This window comes from Prosopis cineraria, unplaced genomic scaffold (assembly GCF_029017545.1).
Source record: "Prosopis cineraria cultivar Desert tree isolate PC_DT_omini unplaced genomic scaffold, ASM2901754v1 PC1, whole genome shotgun sequence".
In the NCBI taxonomy this organism is placed as follows: domain Eukaryota; kingdom Viridiplantae; phylum Streptophyta; class Magnoliopsida; order Fabales; family Fabaceae; genus Prosopis; species Prosopis cineraria.
The window spans coordinates 55,951,376-55,976,708 of record NW_026555332.1 but is presented as its reverse complement, the minus strand read 5'-3'; the positions used below and the strand labels follow the sequence as shown (position 1 = coordinate 55,976,708).

The 25,333-nt window shown below is 35.1% G+C and overlaps 3 protein-coding genes across 3 annotated transcripts; 1 reads left to right on the top strand and 2 right to left on the bottom strand.

Moving 5' to 3' along the window:
- Nucleotides 1–1,974: 1,974 nt before the first annotated feature.
- LOC129309051 (zinc finger protein GIS-like) lies at nt 1,975–2,741 on the bottom strand. Its single transcript, XM_054950779.1, has one exon. It carries the CDS (start codon nt 2,526–2,528, stop codon nt 2,088–2,090), a length of 441 nt encoding a protein of 146 aa, XP_054806754.1. The 5' UTR covers nt 2,529–2,741; the 3' UTR covers nt 1,975–2,087.
- A 4,314-nt stretch (nt 2,742–7,055) lies between these two features.
- Nucleotides 7,056–13,839, bottom strand: LOC129285295 (uncharacterized). Its single transcript, XM_054920924.1, has 13 exons — nt 13,545–13,839; nt 13,019–13,156; nt 11,887–11,968; nt 11,545–11,621; nt 10,353–10,462; nt 9,743–9,863; nt 9,241–9,357; nt 9,049–9,140; nt 8,825–8,891; nt 8,614–8,692; nt 8,453–8,544; nt 7,806–7,949; nt 7,056–7,437 (listed from the first exon to the last, which is right to left on the bottom strand). The coding sequence occupies exons 1-13, from the start codon at nt 13,725–13,727 to the stop codon at nt 7,297–7,299; spliced, it is 1,443 nt and encodes a 480-aa protein (XP_054776899.1). The 5' UTR covers nt 13,728–13,839; the 3' UTR covers nt 7,056–7,296.
- An 8,505-nt stretch (nt 13,840–22,344) lies between these two features.
- Nucleotides 22,345–23,519, top strand: LOC129286411 (leucine-rich repeat extensin-like protein 3). Its single transcript, XM_054922374.1, has one exon. The coding sequence runs from the start codon at nt 22,648–22,650 to the stop codon at nt 23,200–23,202; it is 555 nt and encodes a 184-aa protein (XP_054778349.1). The 5' UTR covers nt 22,345–22,647; the 3' UTR covers nt 23,203–23,519.
- Nucleotides 23,520–25,333: the final 1,814 nt, after the last annotated feature.

Genomic DNA, 25,333 nt, shown 5'->3' with positions numbered 1-25,333 from the left:
AAAGAAAAGGAATAGGAATATCTTACTTAAGTTATTATATACTCCCTTAAAAAATATAAAAAAAATTAATTAAATTTTGCCCTGTAATAAGATAGTTATTTACTTCTGTAATAAGATAGTTATTTACTTTTAAAATTAACAATATATTTTTATATTTATTTTTATTAAACATCCTATAATAAACATAAATTTATTATTAATAGGAATATTTTAAAAAATAATAATAATTACACCTCGAAAAACAAAATGTCTTATATTTTTTAATATCTAACTTCTCAAAAAATATCTTATATTTTTTAATGAAAGTATATAAGAATTGAAACTTCAATTTAAATTACTTGTTTACAGAGTATTATCATTTTCGTTATCTTGCATTTATATATTGACGTTGATCCGTGTAACAAGAGAGAGGCTACAATAGTGTAGGGCACATTCATGCTCTATCACCCTTCCACACACAGACAGAACAGAACAGTGGATGAGAGTTGAAGATACAAGGTGACGAGTTCAAACTTCAAAGAATGAGAATTCCATTCCTAGCTAAAGAACCCGCAGATTGATTAGCTTCCCTGCGCATAAATTAATACAACCATCTCAGTCCAACACAAGCGTTCCATTCTAGCTTTTCTTCCATCATGTCTTCAGAATTTACATCTGATTACGTTTTTCGACTAAATCTCTAAAATTTCCAACCAACATTTGATTTTTTTTGTTTAGCGGTCACAGTGTGCAAGAAGCCAAGAACAACTAAAAAATTGAAACACCTCAGTCCTTTTTAAAAATATCAGAATTTTCAATTTTTAAGTGTAAGTAAAGAAATGCTCGCCGACAATACTGTATAATTGAAGTGTAATTGAGGACTTTAAACGTCCTCAAATGTCATTTTATGCTACATCACGGACTGCTAGCTGTAAACACGTACAACAGTCTACTTTGTTGCAAATGTGACCACGTGAGCATGATCAAATAGCCAAATACAGAGAATGAGAAAAATGTGCGACGTGGCACAATCCTGACTGGCGAATGATATGGCTGCAGGCTAGATTCGTTTTGGTATTTCGTTGAAGGTAGCTACGACTTGACCTTGTACTGATGAGCCTTCCCCTCCACAGCGTTGAAGCTCGACTACTTGGCCACCACACCTGAGCTGGAAACGGAATCGAGATCTTTTTCGTCAATCTACAACATTGCTATTGTTTCTGCTGATATTTAAGCTCAGTCTCAGTCTTAGTCAATCTTATACACTTTTTGCCAAACTGGGTCCCTTGATCATCCAATGCCTCTCCAATTGGGAGGTATTGAATGCTGAAAGGTTATAGGTTTTATTTGTTTTACTTAGTTTGTATTTGGACTTATCTGTGTGACTATATTTGATCCAGTTTTCATTCAAAACAAAAAACAGATATCAAATAAAGGAACGAGACTTGAGCAGCCACCTAAGAGTCACTTGAAATATAATTAATTGAACTAATTAAGATCAAGGGACTCACTGCTTGGAGGAGGAAGAAGGAGCTATACGAGCTAGATTCTTTTTAACTATGATTAAAGAAACAAAATTTTGGCCTTTGCAAAGGAGTGTGTTGTGATATTTTAAGTTCGTTAGATCTAAAGCTGAAAGCCGGTTCAAACTTGTAACTCACAGAGTCACAGTGTTATGAATGCTTGTTTTGCGATCTGAAGTTCATGTGTGAGTAGAAAGCTTTTATCAATTGTGAAGAGACCGCGCTGGAAGGTACCGGGCGTAAAAATCTAAAAGTGGAGCAAAAAAGTACGAGAGATTATTGTTCCTACACTTTTTGGCTATGACCCATGATGACACGCAAAACACTGGCATTCTACCTGTTGAAATATGTGACCCTTTTATACGGCGTCAACGAGGGGAACAAGGGGATGCATTATGCATTTGCATGACGCGAGAGACAGAGTCGGATCTCGCAATTGATTCATAAACTCCACATATTCATCACCAATGCGTAATCCTTGAAACTAAACGGTTATATAAAGATAGAGATGCGGCATACATTGGCAGTGTATCTTACTGCTGGAAAACAGAATTGCGCATTCAGAATGAAAACGAGGAGGAATTGCTAATCCGAGAGAGACAACTTCAGATGGACGTCAACATTAACACCCACATCCCTCTGTGGCAGCGTAGCAACATGATGAGAAGGCGATGATTGGAGTTGAAAAGGAAACCTAGTGGTGGAAGAAGTGGTATAAGGCGAAGGAATCAAAATGGGAGTGGATGGGAAGAACAGGCGTGGAGGTTGATGCTTGGAGGGTGTGAAGAAGCGCCGGTGATCGGAGTGGCCGTGGAAACGCCTGGCTCGCTGCCGCTCTCTCTTGTGAGCGTTCTGGTGACCTCCTAATGCCTGAGAGTTTGTGAATGCTTTCCGGCAATAATGGCACCTGAATTTCCTGTCATCTTCCACTTCATGATCTCTCCTTTCTCCAGATTCTTCCTGTTCTGTCAGTGGGAAACCGAATAGTTTTGGTGCTTCTGCTGCACGGCGATTATGATCAGACATGATTCTGTACCTGGCTGCCGCTGCACATGCACTTGGAAAGCCCAAGATGATGCCCTTTTATAGACCAGTTTGGGATTATTTATCTCTACGGAGATAAGACACAGTCACCACGCACACATGTAATTACTCTGCAATACTTTGCCCTGTCACTTTGTGTGCCCATACAAGTGAGGTCAAACGTTAACGTGACTCTCGTAGTTGGAAGCTCTGGCCTTTTTCGTTTTTGGTGACTTGAGTTCTCACTTGTTTTTGTTAACGGTAACAAAATAAATATAATACATAATGCGATGTGATTGGCGAGAATTGGAATTGCAAAGCTGGAGATATATTGAAGGTCGGGACCTCAAAAGCTGTCTCCATTTACTTTGTTTTATTCTTTTGCTATATACCTTGGATCGGGTAACCAATCAACGATCAACAAGTGAGATAAAGTTGCTTGCTGGCTGGCGTCAGAGAACGATACATTTTTCCTTTGAATTTTGAACCAAACACGTGAATGACTTTTGTGTCCAATACGGTTATCACGTACAATACATGAATATGCTCGCATGTCTATCATCTATGTAATCATGTGCCATGGAGTTAATTAATCCCAACACTTTTGGTAAAAAAACAATAATAATAACAATAATTATAATGGTTATTATTAATCGCTGAACTAAAGAAACTGGATTGGCGAAGGTGTCAGATGACAGAAACACCAACCATGCTGACCAGGATGTACCAAGCAACCTCACGGGTGTTTTAGTTGTTACAGTACCTGTACTGTCTCTGTTTATTTTTTTATAAAACTATATGGTATCCTATATCATTGGACTAAATTTGAGTAAATTGGGGTCTAATTGATTGTTTTCCTTTTATTTAAGCATTAAGTCTTTTTTGCTAGATCTAATTACTATTACTACTTGGGACTATATTGTGTTGATTATTTTAAGTATATATAGAAGTAGAAGGGATCATACCCTGACCCACAGTAGCCAACCGAGCCAGCCACACACTGACACACAGCCACTGAACCTACAGTGATACAATTAATCAAGGGGTGGAGTGCCTTCTAGTCGTTGATTTTTTTTTTTAAATGGAATAGCTTTATTTCTAAATCATTGACAGTAAAACAAGACCTATAGATGTGCTTAACTTTGTCCTGTTCTTGTTTCAGTAGGATTCATCTCTGCGTCCATATCGATGGGGTCGCTCTGTCGCGGGCGCATTCATTGAACTCATCAATTTCTCTACCAGTCCTTGCTATAATCACATGCTTGGACCAAATTACTCGGGATAGACTTTAGAACATTAATCAAGCTGGTTTGTTCTCGGTGGATTGAGGCAAAGGTTACAGACTTCAATTCCCAGTTCCGGCGGGTCCAGCTCCTCCATGAGAGACATATATCACAGGAGCTGTATTTGCAGCTGCAGAGGATGAGGTGGAGAACATATATGTCAATGCATGTATGAAGTTTGGTCTGGTTAAGAATTGATAGAGTGGTAGTCTGGTAGAGACAGCATGTGATAAACGGTGGTAGAAAGCTTGATTGAACAGCTCTCACTAGTGGTCAAGCGAATTGTAAGCACTACACCATATAAATTGCCTCAGTTCAGCGTATATATAATAATATGCGACTACGATAGCCGAACTACTAGTTGAGAAGTATCAATTGGTGCAGCTTTATTCAATATAAGCTATATAAATAGATAAGATACAGGCATATATTCTTTTCCGTCGTCTTGTGGGTTTTGATATAGAATCACTGTGACGAGAATGACCTTTTGGCGCGCGCACTCGCCAACATGGAATGTCTAGATAATGAGAGCAAAAGAAGCACGTGAAAGCTTATAGCAACAAGAATAAAGAAACGGTGAGGAGATGAAAAAGGCGCTAACAGAAACATAAGTATAGCACACGCAAATGGAGGGCCAGTTATAGGAAAGGGCATAGAGCAACGAAAGGAAGTGTTGTGGAAAGGGCGACACGTGGTTGTACGTGGGAATGTAAAGGTATATATTAATTAAGTAAACAAGGACGAGATAAGATGGGTGTCAGCCACTAAGACACGCATGTTCAGCTCGCATTCTCAGCCCTTCAACGAGGTTTGGACGATGATGACTGTGTCTCCGTACCCTACCTATCTTCATCGACGCTTGCTTTTCTCCAGAATGTGTAATAATAAATCTTAACATTGCTACTCTTTCTCCATATCTTTCTGCAGTCACTAGTTGTCTCCAACAACATATATACCTTGTTTAGTTTATAAAAGTGATCATCAGGGGTATCCGATATCTTGGACAGAATTAATAATTAGGTGTGCTTGTACTGGAAGTGATGGCGTTTTGTTTGGGGGAAGGGGTTCAAATGGCGTCAAACCGTAGGTGAATGATTTGAGGCCATGTGGGATTGTACGTACTTTGGGAATTTGGAGAAATATAATGAGCCCCCACCTCTGAAATGGTGTCAAATCTTAGGTCAGTTGAGTTTACTACTAACTAGTATGGTGTAGCAGTAGCGTATGGTGGAGCATTGGCCCCGCTATATATAGAGTGCATCTTCAATTTCATGCGTGTATCTGCTCTTTTCTTTTTCCACAGGGTGGTATCATTCAAAAGTGCTACCCTAGATCTAGTAGTATATATGAAATCTCCCAGATATCATAAGTTATCTTGAATTTTGTATTTTGCTTTGTTCATGAATGCTCGGGACATCCAAGTACAGCAAATGTCCCACCCCCATCTTGTTTCCTGAGCTCCGTCTTTTCTTACGCATTTTACTTTTCAAAAGCTTCCTTCATTGAACTCTTCTCTCCAACCCCATTCCACCTCATCCTCCAAAACAATGCTTTATTTTCTTTATGGTTTCAACATAATTCAGGGGCACTGACATGATTTATAACTTACTTTGACGTTTTGGTCACTGTTAAAAATCTAATGAAAAATGATGGTAATTTTCCGGAAACTTTACGTAGTTTTGTTTGTGCGTTGTGTGTGTGTGTGTGTGTGTGGAGTTGTCAAGCTTCTCAACAATAAGGCAGCAGCCGAATCTCTTGTCTGCCCACGAATATGACAGTTCTTGTTTTGTTCTTATTCTTATCATCTGGCTTAGAGTCATAATTACCATCGTGCTTCTTTTGCTCTATTGAAATTCTGACCAACAAAGCCAGGGTCGCATGACTCGTATCTCGCGAGGGATATGGTCATATATTGGTATCAAGGTTCTGCCAAAATACAGATTATATTCGTCAGAGGGAATGTAACTCATTGCATAACTGATGATCATCTATTAATTATAATTAACTTATTTCACTTGTATAAATTAATTGATAAAGCAGTTCGTATTCTAATTCTGATCATGTTCTTTTGCTTGATAATCTAGTTTAATCGTGTGTTTGATTCCTGGTTGAGAGCGTGATTTCGCAACCTTCAAGGCAAAGCTGCTCTCACATTGTTCGTAAACATCTTGATTTCCAAACACACATTAATACGTGCAAACTATGATTCATTTCAAATTGCATTTGCACGCGAGTGTGGTCAAACACAAAATTGAATCATTGAAGGCGCAAGGATTAGAAAGATTGCAAAATCCCCAAGGATGGCCCACACGAAGCCTTGATGGACCTTCAAAGTAGGGAAGTTGTACCATAATAACGCACGCAAATGATGAAGCAGCTAGACCTATCATTCTATGCGAAGAGATAAGCTTCCATTTTAATTGGAAAGAAAAGAAAGAGGGCTCGAGGTCAATATAATACGCTAGCTGTTGGGTGCTTTAATGCTTTTATTTAGCTTCGCAGTACTGTTGCTGGCCTTCTTACTAAGACAATGAATGATGTGATGCACAAGTTGAAAAACTCTGGTGATGTGTTTGTGCTCGTTGTTAGAAATAGAGGGAGGGCCGAGGCAATGGAGGTTACAAATCTTGGGAATGGATTTGGAGAGGGATGGTGGGGAAGCGTGGAGGTTGAGAAGACCCAATCCGGAATTCATGTGATTTGTAAGAAGGCTCAAGACAATCGTACGCTCATTATGAATTACTTATAGGGCGGGCCCCTTGTCTTTCTTTCTGCCTTCAAATAAAGTTCAAACTGGTACAGTTCCACCCTTCATCTTCGTTCGTATGACCTTTCAATTGCAGCCACAGCCCTCGGGGACGGACGCGCACCGGAATCACCCCTTTTAGTTTCATCTCCGCGCAAAGGAATCCTGTTAATACTTGCAATAATTAATAGCAAGTGTTTTAATATATTTGTTATATCAAAAGGTATTATAATCCAACCAAATACAAATATTCCTTCCTTCCTCTTACTTCACATACTGACCTCATTCCATCAATTCTCGATTCTCTTTCCCATAAAAATATTCCGTGAACGGATGAACCAAACGAGCTCTATAACCAAGTTTGGTTACTCGCGTCCTCACCGTGAAGAATGGAATGGCATCAGCATTGCCATTGCCAGTAAAAGACGTGCGATTCATCTGCCCAAGCTCCCTTATAACAACTGTAATGAACCATCTTGACTTTAGAAAAACGAGAGAATCTTATTCTAATTAACACACTTTTTGTAATCGTTAAATCTTTAACACATACTAGATTCGTCAAGAAAGTTGACAAAGACAACTCCCAGGAGGATCGAAAGGCCTAAAGAGGATCCACGAATGTCACCAAGATTATGTACAGCTCAGACTCAGATCATACACGATTGTAGCGTGGATATTGAAATATAATGTTAATTCCTAGTAAGATATCTACAAGAAAGTATATATATACATGCCATCATCTTTACAATTTTATATATATGCCTTTCTTGTGAAGCAAACCGGAACATAGACCCCAGAATAATATCTCAACCACTACAAAGACCAGCGTACCCCACTTTTCGGAATGGAATATGATCTGTAAAAAAGCTTCCGTGCCGTCAACCTGCATAACAAATAAACCGAGTTAAAGAGAAGCTAACAATCATTCATGTGAAACTCTTCAAAGTAACAATGCCACCCCAACCCCAAACGAAAAACCTTGAAAAATAATGGAAACGGAAATGCACCTGTCCTGCGACAACTAAATATTTCCCTTCCCAATTTGCAGCTTTCATTTTTTTTGAAAAAAAAAAAAATTCCACTTTTATCTCTGATAAACACCCCATAGGACATTGGTCTTAACTTTGTATCATTTGCAGTTCTATATTTCAATGGTACAGTTAAAGAACGACAAAGCTTCCCGGAGATAAAATTTAATTAAAATTAACACCAAAAGAACTACTAGCTTATAGGAACAGAAAGCAACAATACCAAATTATTTTCTGGAGTACGCCAATAGAAACCCTGGATAGCTGCCGGGAAAATGTCACAAGCAGCTAATGCATATACAATAAGAGCATTCATACCCATCCATTGAAGTACAACTGTAGGCTTTCTAAATCGTTTCATGTCAACCTGCCAAAAAAATGTGCCTCGGCAGAGTTGCAGAGAAATTAATATTTGGCAGCAATTTCAGCGCTTCACTCATATAATAATAAACAGCAAAATCAACATGCTATATATGTCATGTAAACTTGTGCTACAGAGCAAAAAAATATTTCATAGTAACTAGACAGAAAATCAGCTTCTTTTTGCCAGATTCAAACCCAATATTTTCTCATCACATCACTCAAAGGATGTATAAAGTTATTCAAGGATATCGTCAGACAATTTTAAGGCCTCCCTCGTGATTCAATATGCAACCCTAATATAAACTATTAACAGATAGTTAAATATGCAGCTCTAATTCTTCCATTACACTATATCCAAAATCTAATTTACTATTTTTGCAATCGTGCTCAGGCTTCGACTGAGCCCCAGGGAGATCTTGCTCGACATGAAGTTATTATCAGTAATTGATTATTTGTTTTGGTTACTCGTAAATTATCACTATGTACCAAACAGAATGATGAACTTACAATGTAATAAACAATTGTTAAGATCAAGCCTGATGCTCCTGCGGTGACACACATGTAGCTTAATGTGTACAGTGCTTTAGATAAAGGAATTCCTGAAAAAGTCTTACAGCCGTTAATTAGAGGATAAGATGCATCTTTAGGAAGGAAACTTTTGAGAGTACCTAAAATCTCCATAATGTATCCTGTTAGTAATAGAGGGAAGAAAAATGTGGACCAAAGAAATACTCTCTCTCTGTGACCCTAGAGACAAAAAAAAAAAGTAGTTGATATCATCAAGATAAATACAAGGCAGATATCATATCTACTACCATACTATTAGACAGGTATCAAGACAGGGTACTGAGACATCCTAAAAGATTTATAAATTCGCACCTGAAAAAGTACCAGTATGTGCCCAAAATGTAATCCCACAAAACATGTAATGGCAGCCATCAATGAGCTGGAGTAATTAACAAAATTTTTTTAAAATCAGTAATACTTTTTACAACCTTCATACTGAATGATGATTACAACCTTTATATTATCACTTCATACAGTTCAGACTGTCGCTTTCTGGATGGCAAAAGAGCAAAAAATAACCAAATAAGTTATTCAACCTCAAAATACCCTCTGGGTCAAATGGAGCTAGGCACCAACCAGGTGAATCATGTGGCAGTGGTCCATAGTCAGGCGAATTAACACTGCACTCCTGAAATAAAAAGTATGCCAATTAGTTGATGAAATGAGTAAAGGAGCTAATGAAGTCAGATAGCTAGTGCATTCCAGAAAGCAATTTTCATAAGAATAACCTTTGTTCTTCTATACACTGGACGTTGATACATGTGATGTTCACCAAGAATTAATCTATCGATGTAGCCTGCTGCATTGCAAGGAGGTTCAAGACTGCCCCTCACACCACAGTGAACCTGGCAAAGAGTATTGTGAGTAAAGTCAGTTCCACTTGAAAATCAATATATAAACTCATACTCCCTCCAAATCACAATATAAGGTATCTTTTAGAAACCTTACTTGGTCTAAAATAGAAGGCATTGGATAACTTTTATATTTATTTTTCCAATTATACCCCTACTTTATTTATTACTCTCTTTGAAAAACTCAAGCATTGAAATTTTAATCACTATTATCAAGGCTCTTATATAGGGTATTTAATGAGGGTATAAATGGAAAGATATGAATATTTTTAAGAATTTAAGGTTTCAACTAACATCATTCATAAATAGTGAATTAGTTAACTATGAACATTTTTCTCAGCGTTTAATGGCACAGAATGAGAAATTCAAGCCAACTCACAGTTTGAGTAACTAATATATGATCAGGCAAATGCATGTCAGAGAGTTCAGACGTCCAATTTGGAACATAGAGGAGGTATAGCAAGCATAGGTAAACAGAGCACAGTAAAATAGAAAACATCCTGCACAAAGAAACAGAAAGTTAGAACCAGCAATATTGTCAATGAAAAAAAATTTGTTGCCTACAGAAGTTTAGTATCCATTATCCAAGAATATGTTTAGCATCCACAGTAAGAGTTCATGATAAATCAGCACCTGTTTGGCATCCATACATATCTTAATTTAGCAAGTTTTATCTAAAAATACGTTTCACCATTCACATGTTCATTTAACCAAATAACACAAAATATGTTTCAATTTGCAATTCAGGACCAACAACTTAAGATAGATTCTGCATCATAGTTATATGTCAAATCATCAGAATTGATTCAAAACAACCCCTGTCCACAACAATGTAAGCTTTTAAACCATGAAAAATGACAGCAAAACATGATAGACATTTTTCAAGTAATAATCAACACAAAATTTAAATTAATTCCCTTCAACTGACATTTTTTCAAATTGCATGTTCAGTCAAATTGAAGTATTAAATAGCAGGAAAGTTAACTAACCACTGGATGGAGTATTTCCTCATAAAAGCTGCTGGTGAGTCAACCAAGATGTTATGGTTTACTAACCATATCTCTGATATCGAGACCAAGAAGTATCCAATCGATATCCTCTGAGTATTATGAAAACAAATTCAGAAATTCACAGGTCAGTAACGCATAAAAAGGAGAAAAAAGATATGTATGTATAAAGCTTAAGCAGCAGGCGATCCATCAGTAGGTCGACAGGTAACTTGTAAGAAAATAATAAATTATAATGAGTTCTACTAATTGCATCAATCATCCTGAAATAGTGAACTATCAGTGCAACGCTTCTTCATCACAAAGCACCATGAATTGGCTGTAGCATCATTGATAACGACCATAATGTGCCAATTGGTCCAGAAATTAAAAGATTTTGATAGGACCCTCTATTCTAACAAGCTTAAAACAAGCAAAAACCAGAAAATGCACTTCAAATGTGACTGAAAATACTGTTACTGGATATCTAAATTGGATTACAAGAGAAATAATGATTCAAGCTAATCTCATCTCTCTCACAAGCTCATACACTTAAATTACAGCTACAAAGAAACAGAACAAAATGCACCCACAGAACAGAATCACAAGACATAAGCCACTCACTCACTCACAACACCCACCAAGCAGAAAGATCGAAGGATGAAGCAAACACAAGCCACTCAGCAAGATACAAAAATAGAAAGATAAAATGATGAACAAAGATATTCTTCTCCACCCCCAATCTAGCTTTCGAGAGGCCAAAACTCTCCTCACTTGACCACCATTTTCCAAAATACTCCACACCTTCCTTCTGCACAAACATACAGATTTAAAGAGCCAAAAAGTGGATTGTCCCTACCAAAACACTACCTATTTTCACTCCCCTACTTTTCTGCCTCAATTGGTCCTTACCCATAGTATTTTCTTTCAAACCAATAGTCCCATCTTTTCTGCCCTTTTGCCATTCTTTTATGTTTCCTTTTGTGAGCTTTGACAGTGACAAGTGATGGGGTCTTATCAGATTTCATCAAGCAAAACTAGCAAACAGTAATCACTGAAGTCTAAGGCACAACATAAGGAAGTTACTGTGAACAATAGCAACACTAGACCTATTAAGTTATACATGAAGAAAAAAATTAATAAATTGGAAAACAATGAAGAATAACTACTTCATTAGCCACAGGCACACAGCTACCTGAAGTACACCAAGCCAGCGTATCTTGCCCATGTCGACTCCATATGTTAGACTGCCACGCCCATGGAAATATCCACCTATGAATAAGATTCAGAAACAAACATCACCATAACAAGCATCAATTCCAAGTATAGCCACATCATCCACTTGCCTATAGCACAAGGTAAAGGTTCTTTTCTTTTTGGCCAATCAAGCACCGGTTAAATAATGAAAAGCTAACAAAACAAGGATTTAATTTATATGAACGCAAAGAAGATCAAAATAATGCAAGGAACTTTGAGTTTCTCAGATTTCAGCAGTTTGCAAAAACCAATGGAAAAGTAAGAGGGCAAGAAAGCAAACCTTGTAGCAACAACCCCAAAAGGAAAAGCTTAATTGTCCTCAGTATCACTTTTTTAGTAGCATCAGGTTTGCTAGAGACTTTCTGAAAGATTGCACAAAAGGTCAAGAGAATGGTTTATTATTTAAAATTCAGATTCGAACTGTCTGATAATCTGCATTAATATAAGAAAGCCACTGTACAATGTCCAAACGATCACCTACAACTATTATAAATCAAAACATTTAAGCTTGTCAAGCCTTAAGTACCAGTGTTTTGAACAAAGAGTTTTACGGAGGAAAAAAGTAACAGAAGGGACTTCATGCTTGCTTAACCAACCATATGCCCTCCTGAAAAGTCCATGGTGAAATACTTAAGAGGAAAGAATACCTATAGTCTATAGCCAAATTCAGGGGGAAAACAAGAAAGAGAAATGAAATGAAATGAAATGAAATCTATAAAAGCTTCCCCCCGTTTTGCCAATAACTTATAAATACTGATATCTGCCCTTTTATCTTCATTTATACCATTCAGTATGCCTTCATTTATACCATTCAGTTAGCCGCTTGTTGTTGTTGTACCACCATTCTGTTTACTTAATTAGAGGCAGGCCAGGCAAGCAATGCAAGCATGCCCAATCAATCACCCTTTTTTCATCATTTTGATTTTTAAGCAGAAGCGAGTTTTGGAGATAAACCACCTGATGAAATCATGGCGCGTTAGGGAAAGACCGACAGTGACGAGTGAGGTGGGGTTCAGACTAGCAGTTTTGTACCTTTCCTTCGGTGCCCCCGCGGGCTTTATGCTATCTCTTAAACAATCCAATTAACTGAGCTAAGGGCAGGAGGGGAGCAAGCTAATGGACGACAGTATAACATCAATATGGCATTTGGATAGCTAGTGACGGGCAAGGAGCCTTTAATCAATGACCCCTTATAACTTCAAAGTTCAAACACGTGGTTCACTACCAATTTACGTTGACCTATTGGCTTGGGAGCAGTTCCACTCTTTATGTTCTTCACTTAAGCAATTAGGAGAAGGAAAGAACTCGTAGTCTTTCCGCATTTTGCATTTAAAACAAGGCGAAAAGAGAAAGAGGAATAAAGAAGACACGTTTGAGGACAGAGGAGCCAGAAGAAACAAGGAAATTCCTACCTTGAATACAAGGCCGGCTGAGACGCCGACCACAAAGAGGAAAAACGGCATTACGAAATCCGCGAGTGTCACTCCAAACCATGGAGAATGGTTGATGGATGGGAAGGCTTTTCCCGCGTCATCAACTAAAATCATCAACTGCATAATTGAAGTATATTAGAGGATAACACATAACCCCAATTTTTTTTTAAAAAAAAAAACAGCTAATCAAATTGCGAAATTTTGCGAATCGATAAAGACAATAAAATGCGATTGTAACAACGCTGCTCCCGCAGTTTCTTTACTAATACAGTAAAATCGCTAGTTGCCCTGTTGCTTGCTGGCAGTCCCACCCGGGAGTGGGGGGAATTGCTTTGGGTTCCCCTTCAGCTATCGAGCAATACAAGGTATAAGATGTTTGCCAAATCCATACAGATATACAAACTTATAATATCACCTCCATTAATTCGGACAGGAAAGAAATTCGCGCAATTAACAGCCAACGATACAGATAAAAGAGGAAATGATTTCGAAACGGATGACCAACCGCAATAGTTAGGCCCCGGAAGACGTCGAGAGAAGCAAGGCGTTGATTGGGAGCAGCGACTGTTGCCGTTGGTTTAGCTGATGCAAAAGGAACGATACCGTCTTCAGTTTGATCAATGGAGTTGCTATAGGAAGGGAGAAGAGGTGCCCGTTGCTCCTCTGTAACATCGACGAACGTTGACATTTAAGCTTGCTTCGGCACGGCTCCTGCACTTTTCTCGACTATGAACAGATCAAAGAGAAGACCGGTGTGTAAGAAAATCAGCAGCTCAAGAGGCCTCTTCTTGTTAGTCGCAGTCGCGGAAGGGCGAGGCTGCTTTAGCATGAATATTTAATATTTAATATTTAATAGGCAAAAAGTTAAAAAACCATTACAACATATTTCTTACATTTAAAACTATAAAATATTTTTAATTAAATTTTATTCACAAATAAAATAATTTTTTATTTTTAAATTAATTTTATTTTTTCTACATCTATTCTTGTTTAATATGATATTTTATTTTATAATAAATATAAAATAATTTAATCAATAAAGTAATTAAAAAATAATGATTATATTTAAAAAAATTAAAAATATTTTATATTTTTAAATATTTTAAAAGAATAAATAATTTTAATTTTTTAAAATTATGGAAAAATTTGCTTATAGAAAAATAAACAGGTCAACAATGGAAAGAAAAATAAAAAATAAAAAAATATATTTATAAAACATATTAAAAGTGAAAACTCTTAGATAAATAATAAAATAAATTTGTGAAAAGAGATGAGGAAAAACTATCAAAATTAGAGCTACTAACTAGGGCTCTTTAGTTTAAAAAATTTAGAATCGAGTTACTATTTTAAAATGTAAAATGATAATTTAAAATTAAAAGGATTAGTATTTTTGATCTTTAAAATAAAAGAGCCAGCCATTTAGGGTTAGAACCAACCATTTTAAATCCTTTTAACCTTTTTAAAATTTTAATATTAAAACAATTAAATATTACATTACATTAATTCTAAAATCCTAACCTCATTTTACAAAAATGAAAAATGAGGTTATATCAAGAGTATAATATCTTTGCCACTGATGAGACTACACAAAAAGAATGATGAAATTATATTAATGTTGATAATAATGAAAATTATCAATATTTAGTTAATAATGCTAGTAAAGTATAATTATTATCGATGTTGTTTTTTTCACTTAATATTATGTGTGATGACTTTTTTGAGATTTTAAATATATTTTTTAAAATTTGTAAATTGAGAAATACAAAAAAAAAGCCTTGAGAGTTGGGATTGTAACATCCCAATTTAAATTTTAATAGTTAATTTGGGTTAATAAAAATTTTTAAAAAAATATTTAGAAGTAAGCAAATTAGTAGGAGATGATTATTAAATCTAACTTAAGATATAATTTTAAGTTAAGATTTTTTTAAAAAAATTGTTATTATTATTATTATTAGGAAAAAAAAGAGAGAAATATAATAGAAAGAGAGATTAAGAAATGTAATATATATATATATATATAGAAATTAATATATATATATATATATATATGAAGGGTGGGGAGCGAATTTTTCATGGCTATGTGTACTGTGTAGGTGTAGGTAAAAAAAAAAGAAAATAAAAATGTATGAGAGAGAGGAAGAGAGGGAGATTAATAAAAAAAGAAAAGAAAAGGAGGACGAGGAACGGTGGCTTTCAGTGCATGATTACATATAAAATAAAAAAAAAGGAAAGAAGAGAGAGGAAAAAAGAAAGTAATAAAAAAAGACGTGGGACCCACATTCATTTTTTTTAAAAAATCACCATTCTTTTCTCATTTTTCTTCATTTCCTTTCTCTTTTATGTGCGAGCAGAGAGAGCGTCTGTAAGCCAAGTTCGTCAGTGTTGGGTTTTAAGGTAAGAGTTTTTAATAAGATATTTAGGGTGTGATTTTAAGCTTTTTAAGACTAAGTATGTGTTTTAAAAAATGTTCTTAATCATCCTTCTTCTTTGGTTTTTGATTTTATGGTGGTAGAAAATTTAGGATTTGGAAGAGGAATGAATATATGTTGAATAAACATAGTTTTTGAGGTTGTTAGTAGTATAATAAATATTCTAGAGTATAAATTTGTTGATGATCTTTGAATTTGTGACTTATGGATCAAATTCTAGACTAGATTTTTATTAAATCTGAAAATATATGTTGATTTATTGAGGTTTAAATAATTATTTGAGATGAGAAATGAATTATTATGGTTATAGGATTATGATTCTAAGCTAGAGATTCAATTTTTAATTTTTTTGGTATTTTATGTGTGAATTTATAAAATAAAAAAAATTTGATAATAAAAATTAGTTTAGAAGTTAATTTTTAGATTATTAATGTTTATTGATGAGTAAAAGAGGAGTTAAAAATTTTACTTAATAGTATTAACTCTAGATTTGTATTAAGATTGAGATTAAAAATTATGTTATATTTTTAATTCTATTATTAAAATTATTTTATTAGTTTCAATAATTGAAACTAATATTTATAAATAATATGTTATTTGTAGATTGTGTTGTTGGTGAAAATTGTGGTGGGAGAGAAATTTGTAAAGAATAATTTATTAAAAAAGCCATGAGGTAACTATGCTTTTAATTTGTGATTAGTGTTACTTCATGTTAATTAGGTGATTGTTGAGAAAATTATGAATTTTATAATATTGTATAATTGTGCAATATTATTATAAATTTGTTTAATTATTATGGGAGGTGTTGGGAGACTTGCTATTGTTGTTCTATTTATGTGCCACGTGGTACGCCCCTATTGGAGCTCAATAAGTGGCTTGTAAGGGCTCGAGCTAATCTACCTTTGGTCAGGTAATTTAGCATCGAGTGAGGGTTACGGCTCTAGATTAATGGAGGGATATAAGGATGGTTGTTTGTGTGTATTGTAATATTTCTTATATTTGTTGGAATTATATTATTTTTAATTTTCACTCAGTAAGCAAACACTTAACTGTTTATATACACTATCATAAATTGGCTTTGGTTACTGGGACTTTTGAGTCTCATTATGTGGTTAACAATTTTCAGGAGGAGAGCCACGAGTGACACGTGAAGGAGTCCCAGAGGCTTAGTGGCATAGATCCACTGTTTCTTTTGGGTATTTGATGTATGATTTATAATGTTTTATATTGCCAATATTAGGGTTTTTTATTTATTGACAATTATATAAATATATAAATGTAATCATGCCTTTCAAACTATTTCTATTTTTGGTACACTTTGAATGACTGTAATTTTAATATTTAGTTTATTTTGAATTGTTTAAAATGGTATGATTATGAGGCCAAATAACTGGCTTGTTTTGAAAATTGACTAAATTAGTTATTTTACTTGTTGAGAGTATAAGGATGGACAAATGTGATTTAGTTTATTTGTTGGGAATATAAGGATGGACAAATGTGATTTAACCTAATAGCATGTAGGAGGTAAAAATTTAGCTGAAATGTTGTATTGTGCAAGTTGAAGCCAATTATAAAATATTTTTATATTGAAATTATTGATATAAAACGTGTTGGGTGGCTGTAACCCAATTATGGTTGAGTTAAATTATTTAAAAAAAAAATTGGTATATTACAGAGATTGGGCTAACTGTTGCTCACCGTAAGTGCACGGGTCGTAGCAAGTAATATAAAATGAGTAAAGTATCGTTCCCTCGAAGATTTGTTTAAAAACTATAATCAAGCAAAAGACTAAGTAAATTCGATCAAGTTGAGCTACACAAATTTAGGTGAAAATGATTTTGCTTATGAAGCTAATACTAGAAAATAAAGAAAAGTGAGTGATTCACAAACTTCTAACACAATTTAGGACCTAGGATTAATTGTGCCCCTTGCATTTCATAACACCAAAATTACCTCCTCTCATAAATGTTTTTAATGAAAATAAGTGCTAACCTAGGGTTCTAAAAATACTTGGACAAGCTCTCTCAAGTCATGAACAAGTGTTTGGTTAAATTAATTGCCCAATCTCTTATTACAATTAATAAAACTTAATTTTAAACACCAACCCTAATGTGGCTATGCAAGGTTAGCAAGTATATCTCTATCTTACTAGCAAAACCATTCATTCAACATGCAAATATCAAGTTCTTACACAATTTTACCCAAGTTCTACACTCAACCTAGCCCTCTCAAGCATCAATTAAGTGAACCCAACATCTAAATGGTGGCCAATCAAGTAGAAGTATTAAGGAAAGAGTAAAATAAACACATATATATCATTAATCACAAAAAGAGAGGAGAAATATGGTGTTAATCCATACAAGGGTTCCAAATAATTCTAGAACAAAGGGTTTAGCTACTCATAATCATCCACAAGCTACAAATATACAAAATAAGTGGACCCATTTCAGATTACAAGAGAGGAAAGGGAAGAGGAATAGAAAAACCGAAGAAAATGAGCTCCAAATGTCTTCAAAGCTTCAATCTCTTGATCCCAACTCTTCCAATGACCAAACCCTAGCACAACCAAGCTCCAAATGTGTCTAAAAGTCTGAAGAATGCGTTTTGAGTCGAGCTCTCAGCTTATATGTATCCTAGCCAACTAATTTCTGATAAATGAAACGCAGCGTTTTTCTGACAGCGGTGAAAGTCGCGAACGAAAGTCACGACTTTGAGACGACTTTGGCAGTTTTGCATTGTTTTTACAGCTAACAAAAATCATTCATTTTGCTCTTGATTTCTTCATCCAAAAGCCTTCCAAAAACATCCACAAAGCTCCAGAAATGCTTCTAATCAAAATAACATGAAATTAGGCGAAAAATATCAAATTAAAGCAAAAAACACAAGCCCAAAACAAAATGCATATTTTCCTAATTTGGGCAATAAAAACATATACAATTGAACCAAAATGAATTAGAATCTAAGGAAAATGTGATAAAATAACATGAACTTCTAGAAGTTAACACTAACCAAAATGAAGTCTTAAAGTATAATATGACATAATAGGATTAGCTTGTTTAGACCTTGGCCCTTTAGAGTTGGATCGGCCTTAATTGACAATTTTAATTAAAACTTAGTATTCTTTGATTCTATCTTTCTAATTTATTTTTTTAATATTATTTCCTACCTATTTTTTTTTTAATTTGAACCAATAGTTAAGGATTATAAAAAATTTAATGACATGTTTGGAGTAATAAGCATTCAATTTAAATCTAAATCCATTTGAAATTATAATTTTTTTGTAATTTCAAATCCTCTCTACATTTTAATCATTTTAAATATATTATTCTTTTCATATTTTCACTATTATTATTTTCATATCTCTTCTATCTTTTTTTATCTTTTATCAATTAAAAATAAATAAAATTATCATTTTTATTTTTTTATTTTTGTTTTAAATTTGAGTTCATTTCTCTTTATCATTCAATTTTTTTTAAACTATTTAAGCAAAAAAATTTTAAATACATGTAAAATTTGAAAAGTAAAATTTCAAATATAAATCCATCAATAACTAAAACATATATGGATAGATCAGTTCAGCGTAAAAAATTAAAATTTATACATGCTTTTTTAGAGGAAAAAAGTCAATCGAGGATCAGAAGAAAATTGTCCAGGAAAAAAAAAACAGAAGAAAAAAGAGGTTCAGCCGCTGCATTCGGTCGATGCTTAACGTACTGCTTCTTCATTTCTTCAACCCTGTTAGTGTAGCACTTATTTGGCCGATGGTCAACGTACTGGAAGCACGGCGCCCCTTCAATAAGCCTGTCGTCTATTTCTAGATCTCTTTCGCTCGCATTCCTCAAACTTATCCACCAGTCCCGTCTGTTCATCTAACTCGTGAAAACAGGGTAATCAAGGGGCAGAAAACTTACTTCTTTTCCGTGTTGTGTTCAGTTAACTCACCTTGCTTCAGCTGACGCCATTCAATCCTTTAGTATTTCTGCCCTTTCCTGTACTCAACAACACCGAGATTAAGAAATCATGTCCGACGCTTCAATATCATGCATGTTTCCTGATCTCCTCGATCGCATTAAAACGAAAAGAGCTCAGCATATCTTTTTTCGACACAGTTGATGATTGCATTTAATGGAGCTTCAACAAGAGAAAAGCTACACAAATTAAGGGAGGGAGGAGGCTAGGGTGGCGCATGTGGGCTGGGATACGCGAAAAGGCGCAAAGGCTACTCTTAGCTTGGATGGATAAAAGAGGGGCAGAGAAATGCAAGAAGCAAAATGTTGAATGAATGATTTTGGGCTCCACGTGGAGCTGGATAGACCAACTGGAATCTCAAGTGCACTCAAATGAAAAGGACTCAGCATCAGTACATGACATACAGTTTATGATTGGATTTAATGGAGTGGCAAATATACAAGGGAAAAGGCACAGGGATAGCCACGCAGAGAAGAAGGGGAGGGTAGGATATATGCACACGCAAAAAGAGTAGAGAAGGGCAAGAAGAGGCGCGCAACGAGCAAGATGCTGATAATCTTGGCGTGGATAGATAACGGTTGGAAGGAAAATAAACATGCGCGTACAGGAAAAGAGCTAGCAGCCATGTCATCGGTGGCTCTTCCTTGCGGCTCCGTTGCAATTACAGCACTTGAAGAAAAGTCCCTGACATCTCTTCATTTATTTCTCTCTCCTCTTCAGGCCGTGTAAGCCATGAGGCAAAGTGAGGCAATTGCCTTGGCCCTCCAAGAAATAAAAATTATTAATTCTCCTATTATATGTGTATTATTAATATTTATATTATTATATATTTAATTATAGATGAAAGAGAATAAAAAGTATTAATTATTCATTCTTTTAAAAAAATTCAATTTTTCCCAACATAACATTAATTATTGATGTGTGTTCATTATCTACATAATAAAAGAATATAAGATCCATAATATACTAATTTGCATTGCATTAACTTGCTTTAAATTTCTCTTATGATGTCACTTTTTATTTTCTTCTTTTCAAATATTAATATTAAGACGTTGTGTAGTTTTAAACTATGACACCTTTAAGCCTTATTAAAATCTTGTTTATAATTCATATAATTATTATTAATTTTTTACATCAATCACTGATATTATTAGTCTTAATTACATCTTTTTTTGTTAAAAATGTATTGCTACCTCATATTAGTGTTAATATTTTATCTCAATGTATGAGCTAGGGTAGGAATACTTTGTCAACACTGACTTTCATTTAACCATCAAATTAATATAATATTTTATTAGAATCACTATATTATAAAATTTTAATGCATAATTTTGTAAAAAAACTGAAGACTACATTTTTTTTTATAGATAATTACACATGTTAGGCTTTACCAATAATTTTGCTCAGGCTCAAAACATCTTCACACGCCCTGCTCCTCTTCCTATCTGCTGCCCGTCTCAACCCTTGGATAGTTGGATCAATTACATTCACTCCATTTCCAGGCAAATTGAACCGTCCGTTTTTCTTGATGCTTCTGGGGTCCTTCGTTTTCCCGGGTTTCTGGCTCTTAAGATTGATCACAGAGAAAAACATTCATGTATCCCCTGCATTAGGACAGAAAGTTCAAATTATATTTATAATTAAACTTTATTACGGTGATAAACTGTAAAATCGTATATAAGTATATATTTGTCCTGTTACTTCATCAGGAACTATTTCATTTATTATGCAATTTCTTACGAGGAAATATTTTGTACAATTGCATTGCTCTCAAAGACCGCTTGTCAATACTAAATAAATACTAGTATGATTATGCTGTCTGCTGAGCTAGGGTGTCTTCAAAGGTCTATAAATAATACCTAACAAAATGAAAAATGATCATTTAATGATTTTGGATTTGATAATTAATTGAATTTTTTTATTTTTGATTATATTTTAATAACCACGTAGGATAGCAAAATTATGTTAACAAATTTCGTATAATATATTGAAACCAGAGAAATACATTTATACGAAAATGGAGGAGAAAAATATATTGACTGCAGTCTGGGGTTGGAACTGTGAAATATGAAAAATTTCATCTCATTAGTTGTGTTTACTTCGGATCTAACTCCTGCTACTATGCAGTCAGCATCACATGCCTCCGTGGATGATACTGTGCTTGTTATTGCGCCTTCTCATGATGAAAATGGCATTTGTATCATCATCAGTCAACGTGTCTAAGTGTCTATGAACATGACTCCTTCGGATCTCATTTACAACACCTATTTTAAAAAAGTCTATTTAATTTTATTTATAAATTATAGTTTAATTTTTTAAATAATATTTAAACTGTATTTCTAAAATTATCTTTCATGAATAAAAAAATATAATATTATTTTTTAAATTTATTATATAAGAGTATATTTATGATGTTGTATACTTCTATTCTTCATTCATTTTTTTTGTATTATTATTAACAAGGTTGGTATATATCACTTATAAAGAAAATACAAGGAGCATATAGTAAATGAGCTGTTCATAAGCAGTGAATGCACGTCTGTATTTTAGCTGCTTTAATCATTTTTAATTTCGTCTGGATCACTGCTTTCCTTTTCAACTGCATTTTGTTGCGTCAGGTACAAGTCTTCGAATAACTCTGGGCTTACCGTAGCTCAACTTTTGCCTACTCTGACGCTCACTTTTCGGTCTGCGCTGATGGGTGTTTAGATAAATTCGAGTGTTAGGTTATTTAAATATTTCCAGCTTAGTTTATGCTAAAATTAATTAATTAACTGGTATCTTGCTTCGTCACAGATTAATTAGCCCGCTGTTTACTTATTGTGAGGCGAGAGCACTTACCTAACTATGGAAGAAACTAAAATTTAAAAGAAATATAAGTTGCTTAAAGTGTAAGCACACAGGGAATATCAGGCCCATGAAAGGGGAAAAGAAAACAGCCCCGGGAAATGAAGATATGGCAATGCTGTAAGTTGATAAAATAAAGATGAAATTGAGTGTTGATGGCTAGAGTTGATGGATTTGATGATTTTGGATTATCCCGTGGAAGATAAATCACCGACAAATGATGCGGTCACCAATACACATGCTTCGTGAGTCCATGTGATTTCATTTTTCACTCTCCTTCTCCCATAGCCCCGAACCCTCTCGTCTTCTTCTGTCATCGTTCCTTTCGGTTTGATTCTCTTCTCCGCCTCCGACTCTGAAACTATGCCCAATTCAATGGCTTTCGTCTTCATCCTCGCTCTCTCCGTGCTCTTGTTCTCGTCCACCTCCTCCGCAGCTACTGTTTCATCCGTCTCCGCCGTCGCTAAAGATCAAGTATCCTGCACCATGTGCACCGAGTGTGAAAATCCCTGCCAACCCCCTCCACCGCCTCCACCGGTGATTGAATGCCCGCCGCCTCCACCACCTCCCGTTGTCGAGTGCCCACCTCCGCCCTCTCCACCATTGCCTCCGCCACCGCCCCCTCCAGCTGTCGTTGAATGCCCACCCCCTCCGGCTCCGTCATGTACTCCAGGTCCATGTGAACCACGTCCACGGCCGCCGCCGCGACCACCATGTCCGGGAGGACCTGATTGCAGGCCACAGCCACTGCCGTGTCCGGAAGGACCTAATTGCACGCCCGGAATAGCATTCCCAATATACCAACCAGAGGAGAGCAGCGCCGGAAAGGTGAAGGTTTTTGCAGCATTCGGGCTCTCATTGCAGTCGTTGATCGCGGCGGCCTCTCTCTTCCTTCTATATTATCACTTGGTCATTTAGGTGCATTCTTAATTAATGTGATATTCTTTCTGTCTAAGTGGATTTCATTGTCAGACACTCGCAATAACCGAAATAAAAAAGGAAGAAGCGATCGACGGTGGTAGCTTATGGTAGTCCAAAATAATTAAGGTCCACGCATAGTAGTGGATGACAGAGGCACACAATCTGTGCCTTTGGCTGTTTAATTCGTAGCACTCTGTTGACTGTTTGCTTATTTGTGCCATTTATTATGTCATTGATGATTTCGTGTTGGAAGAAAATAATGTTGTTTTGTTCAGGTGTTTAACTATTCGACTGGCCGTTTGGCATTGCCATTATTACTGTTGTTGTTATTGTTATTATTCGGTTGCAAAGTATGAGAGGACGTGCTGGAAGGTGAAGTGGAGAATTAATTAAATGCCCGAGAGGGGAGAGAATAGATAGCTTTGTTCTCTGTGGCGTGGGAGATAAAGCAGGATTCTTGAAGGTGAGTAGCAAGTGGAGGACAGATGATCCATGAGGATTGAGGATAGATCAAGCGTTGTCTGGACAAAAGGGATAGGGGGATTCTTTATAGCAAATATGAAATAACGCACAAGTTCTCGCCCTCGGCCTTGCCATCATTACGCGTCTGATTTTGAGTGATTTGGATTTACTTAATTATTTGTTTCTGGTTAGAGGGTGCGTGTAGTAGAGCGTGCGAGTGAAGAATGGCCGATCAAAGAGAGATTCCGACGAAAAGGCCTTTTTGTGGCAAGGGATGGCCAATTGGCTTTTACTCGGCTTCTTCGACTTTATTCACGCATTTTTAAATTATGTCAACATGGATACCTTTCGTTCGTCCCCTCCATTTATCATACTCCCACCCCACTTCAAGGACGAGAACATACAATTACACAAGAGAAAATACATCTAGAAGTCAAAATTCATTATACTCATCTATGCACCCCTTTCCAGTAATCTCGCCAGTGATTGGATCACGGAAAGCTTATTCAAATCAAATTTAAAATATTTAAACATATTAAAAAACTTACATGGTCAATCCCAACTACAAATTTTTAAGCTTTTGGGTTTGCACAAATACTTGAATTATTAAATATCTATTTTATTTTATTGTTATTATTAATGTAATTCAATTTTTATTTTTTAAAAATTATTTTTAAATTTTATTTTATTTTAATATTACTTTATTAATAATAAAATATAAATTTGGACATTTAAGCTACCTTTATTCGGATTTGGGTTTGACTCGAATTTCTTTAAGTTTATTCAGATGATTCGAATAAGTTCAATATAAGTATTTGGAGGAGAAAACTAACCTTATAATTTATATGATGTGCCAGATGAATATCATACATGGAAATGAAGTTATGAAACTGAACTAGGTTCTTGATACTCACAACAAATAACACGCAAAGAAGAAGAGAATAGAAGAAAATAAGAGAACAAGTTCCAAGCTTCTGTTTGTAATACAAAACTGAGAGATCTATCCACTAATAGGCAGTCTCTATGAAAACACGAAATGGGAACGTGCGGGTATCTAACCTTTCCCTCTCTAATTCAAAAATTTAAACTAAAAAGGAAGAAAATTATGTTTGAGGACTTGAAAAAATTGTATATTGAACTCAAGCATTTCTTATAATTGTAATAAAACTCTATTTCTTAATTAGGCTCATATATTAGCCTAATTTTTTAAGAGTAGATAACCCAACACTCAAAATAAAAAAAGCTTTTTAAACTCTCAAGTCTCATTATAACATTTTTTATATTTATTTAAGTTTGGCTTGAACTGTCACCTCTGTAAACTCAATTGACATGAACTTTGTGTCAAAAAGAGAGAGAGAACGTTTTATGAATCTTAGAATTAATATTTATACCAGGAATTAATTAAAGTTAATCATTGTATTTCTTAGCTTTCCTAAAATATAATAAAAAAATCACCCAAACACGTCTAAAGACCTCTAACGAGGGTAAGTATGATTCGTGCTGGCCTGGGAAGATAGATAAATATGAGCAAGCATGTTCTCTGTGACCTTTTCGCAGGCGTTTCAAGGACTCCTAAATCCTAATGTTACCATTTCACATGTATTAAGCCTCGTTCATGCAAAATTGTGGAGACATAAGTTGAAAAAAAATACACACAGTTCCAAGT

What these genes read in the sequence shown, in the direction of transcription:
- LOC129309051 (XM_054950779.1), bottom strand. Translation starts at nt 2,528, where the DNA reads ATGTCTGATCATAATCGCCGTGCAGCAGAAGCACCAAAACTATTCGGT.
- LOC129285295 (XM_054920924.1), bottom strand. Translation starts at nt 13,727, where the DNA reads ATGTCAACGTTCGTCGATGTTACAGAGGAGCAACGGGCACCTCTTCTC. An exon ending in CAGTGTATAGAAGAACAAAG is followed by an intron (nt 9,141 to 9,240) that starts GTTATTCTTATG and finishes TTTTTATTTCAG; the next exon opens with GAGTGCAGTGTTAATTCGCC. An exon ending in TAACAATTGTTTATTACATT is followed by an intron (nt 7,950 to 8,452) that starts GTAAGTTCATCA and finishes TTTTTTTGGCAG; the next exon opens with GTTGACATGAAACGATTTAG.
- LOC129286411 (XM_054922374.1), top strand. Translation starts at nt 22,648, where the DNA reads ATGCCCAATTCAATGGCTTTCGTCTTCATCCTCGCTCTCTCCGTGCTC.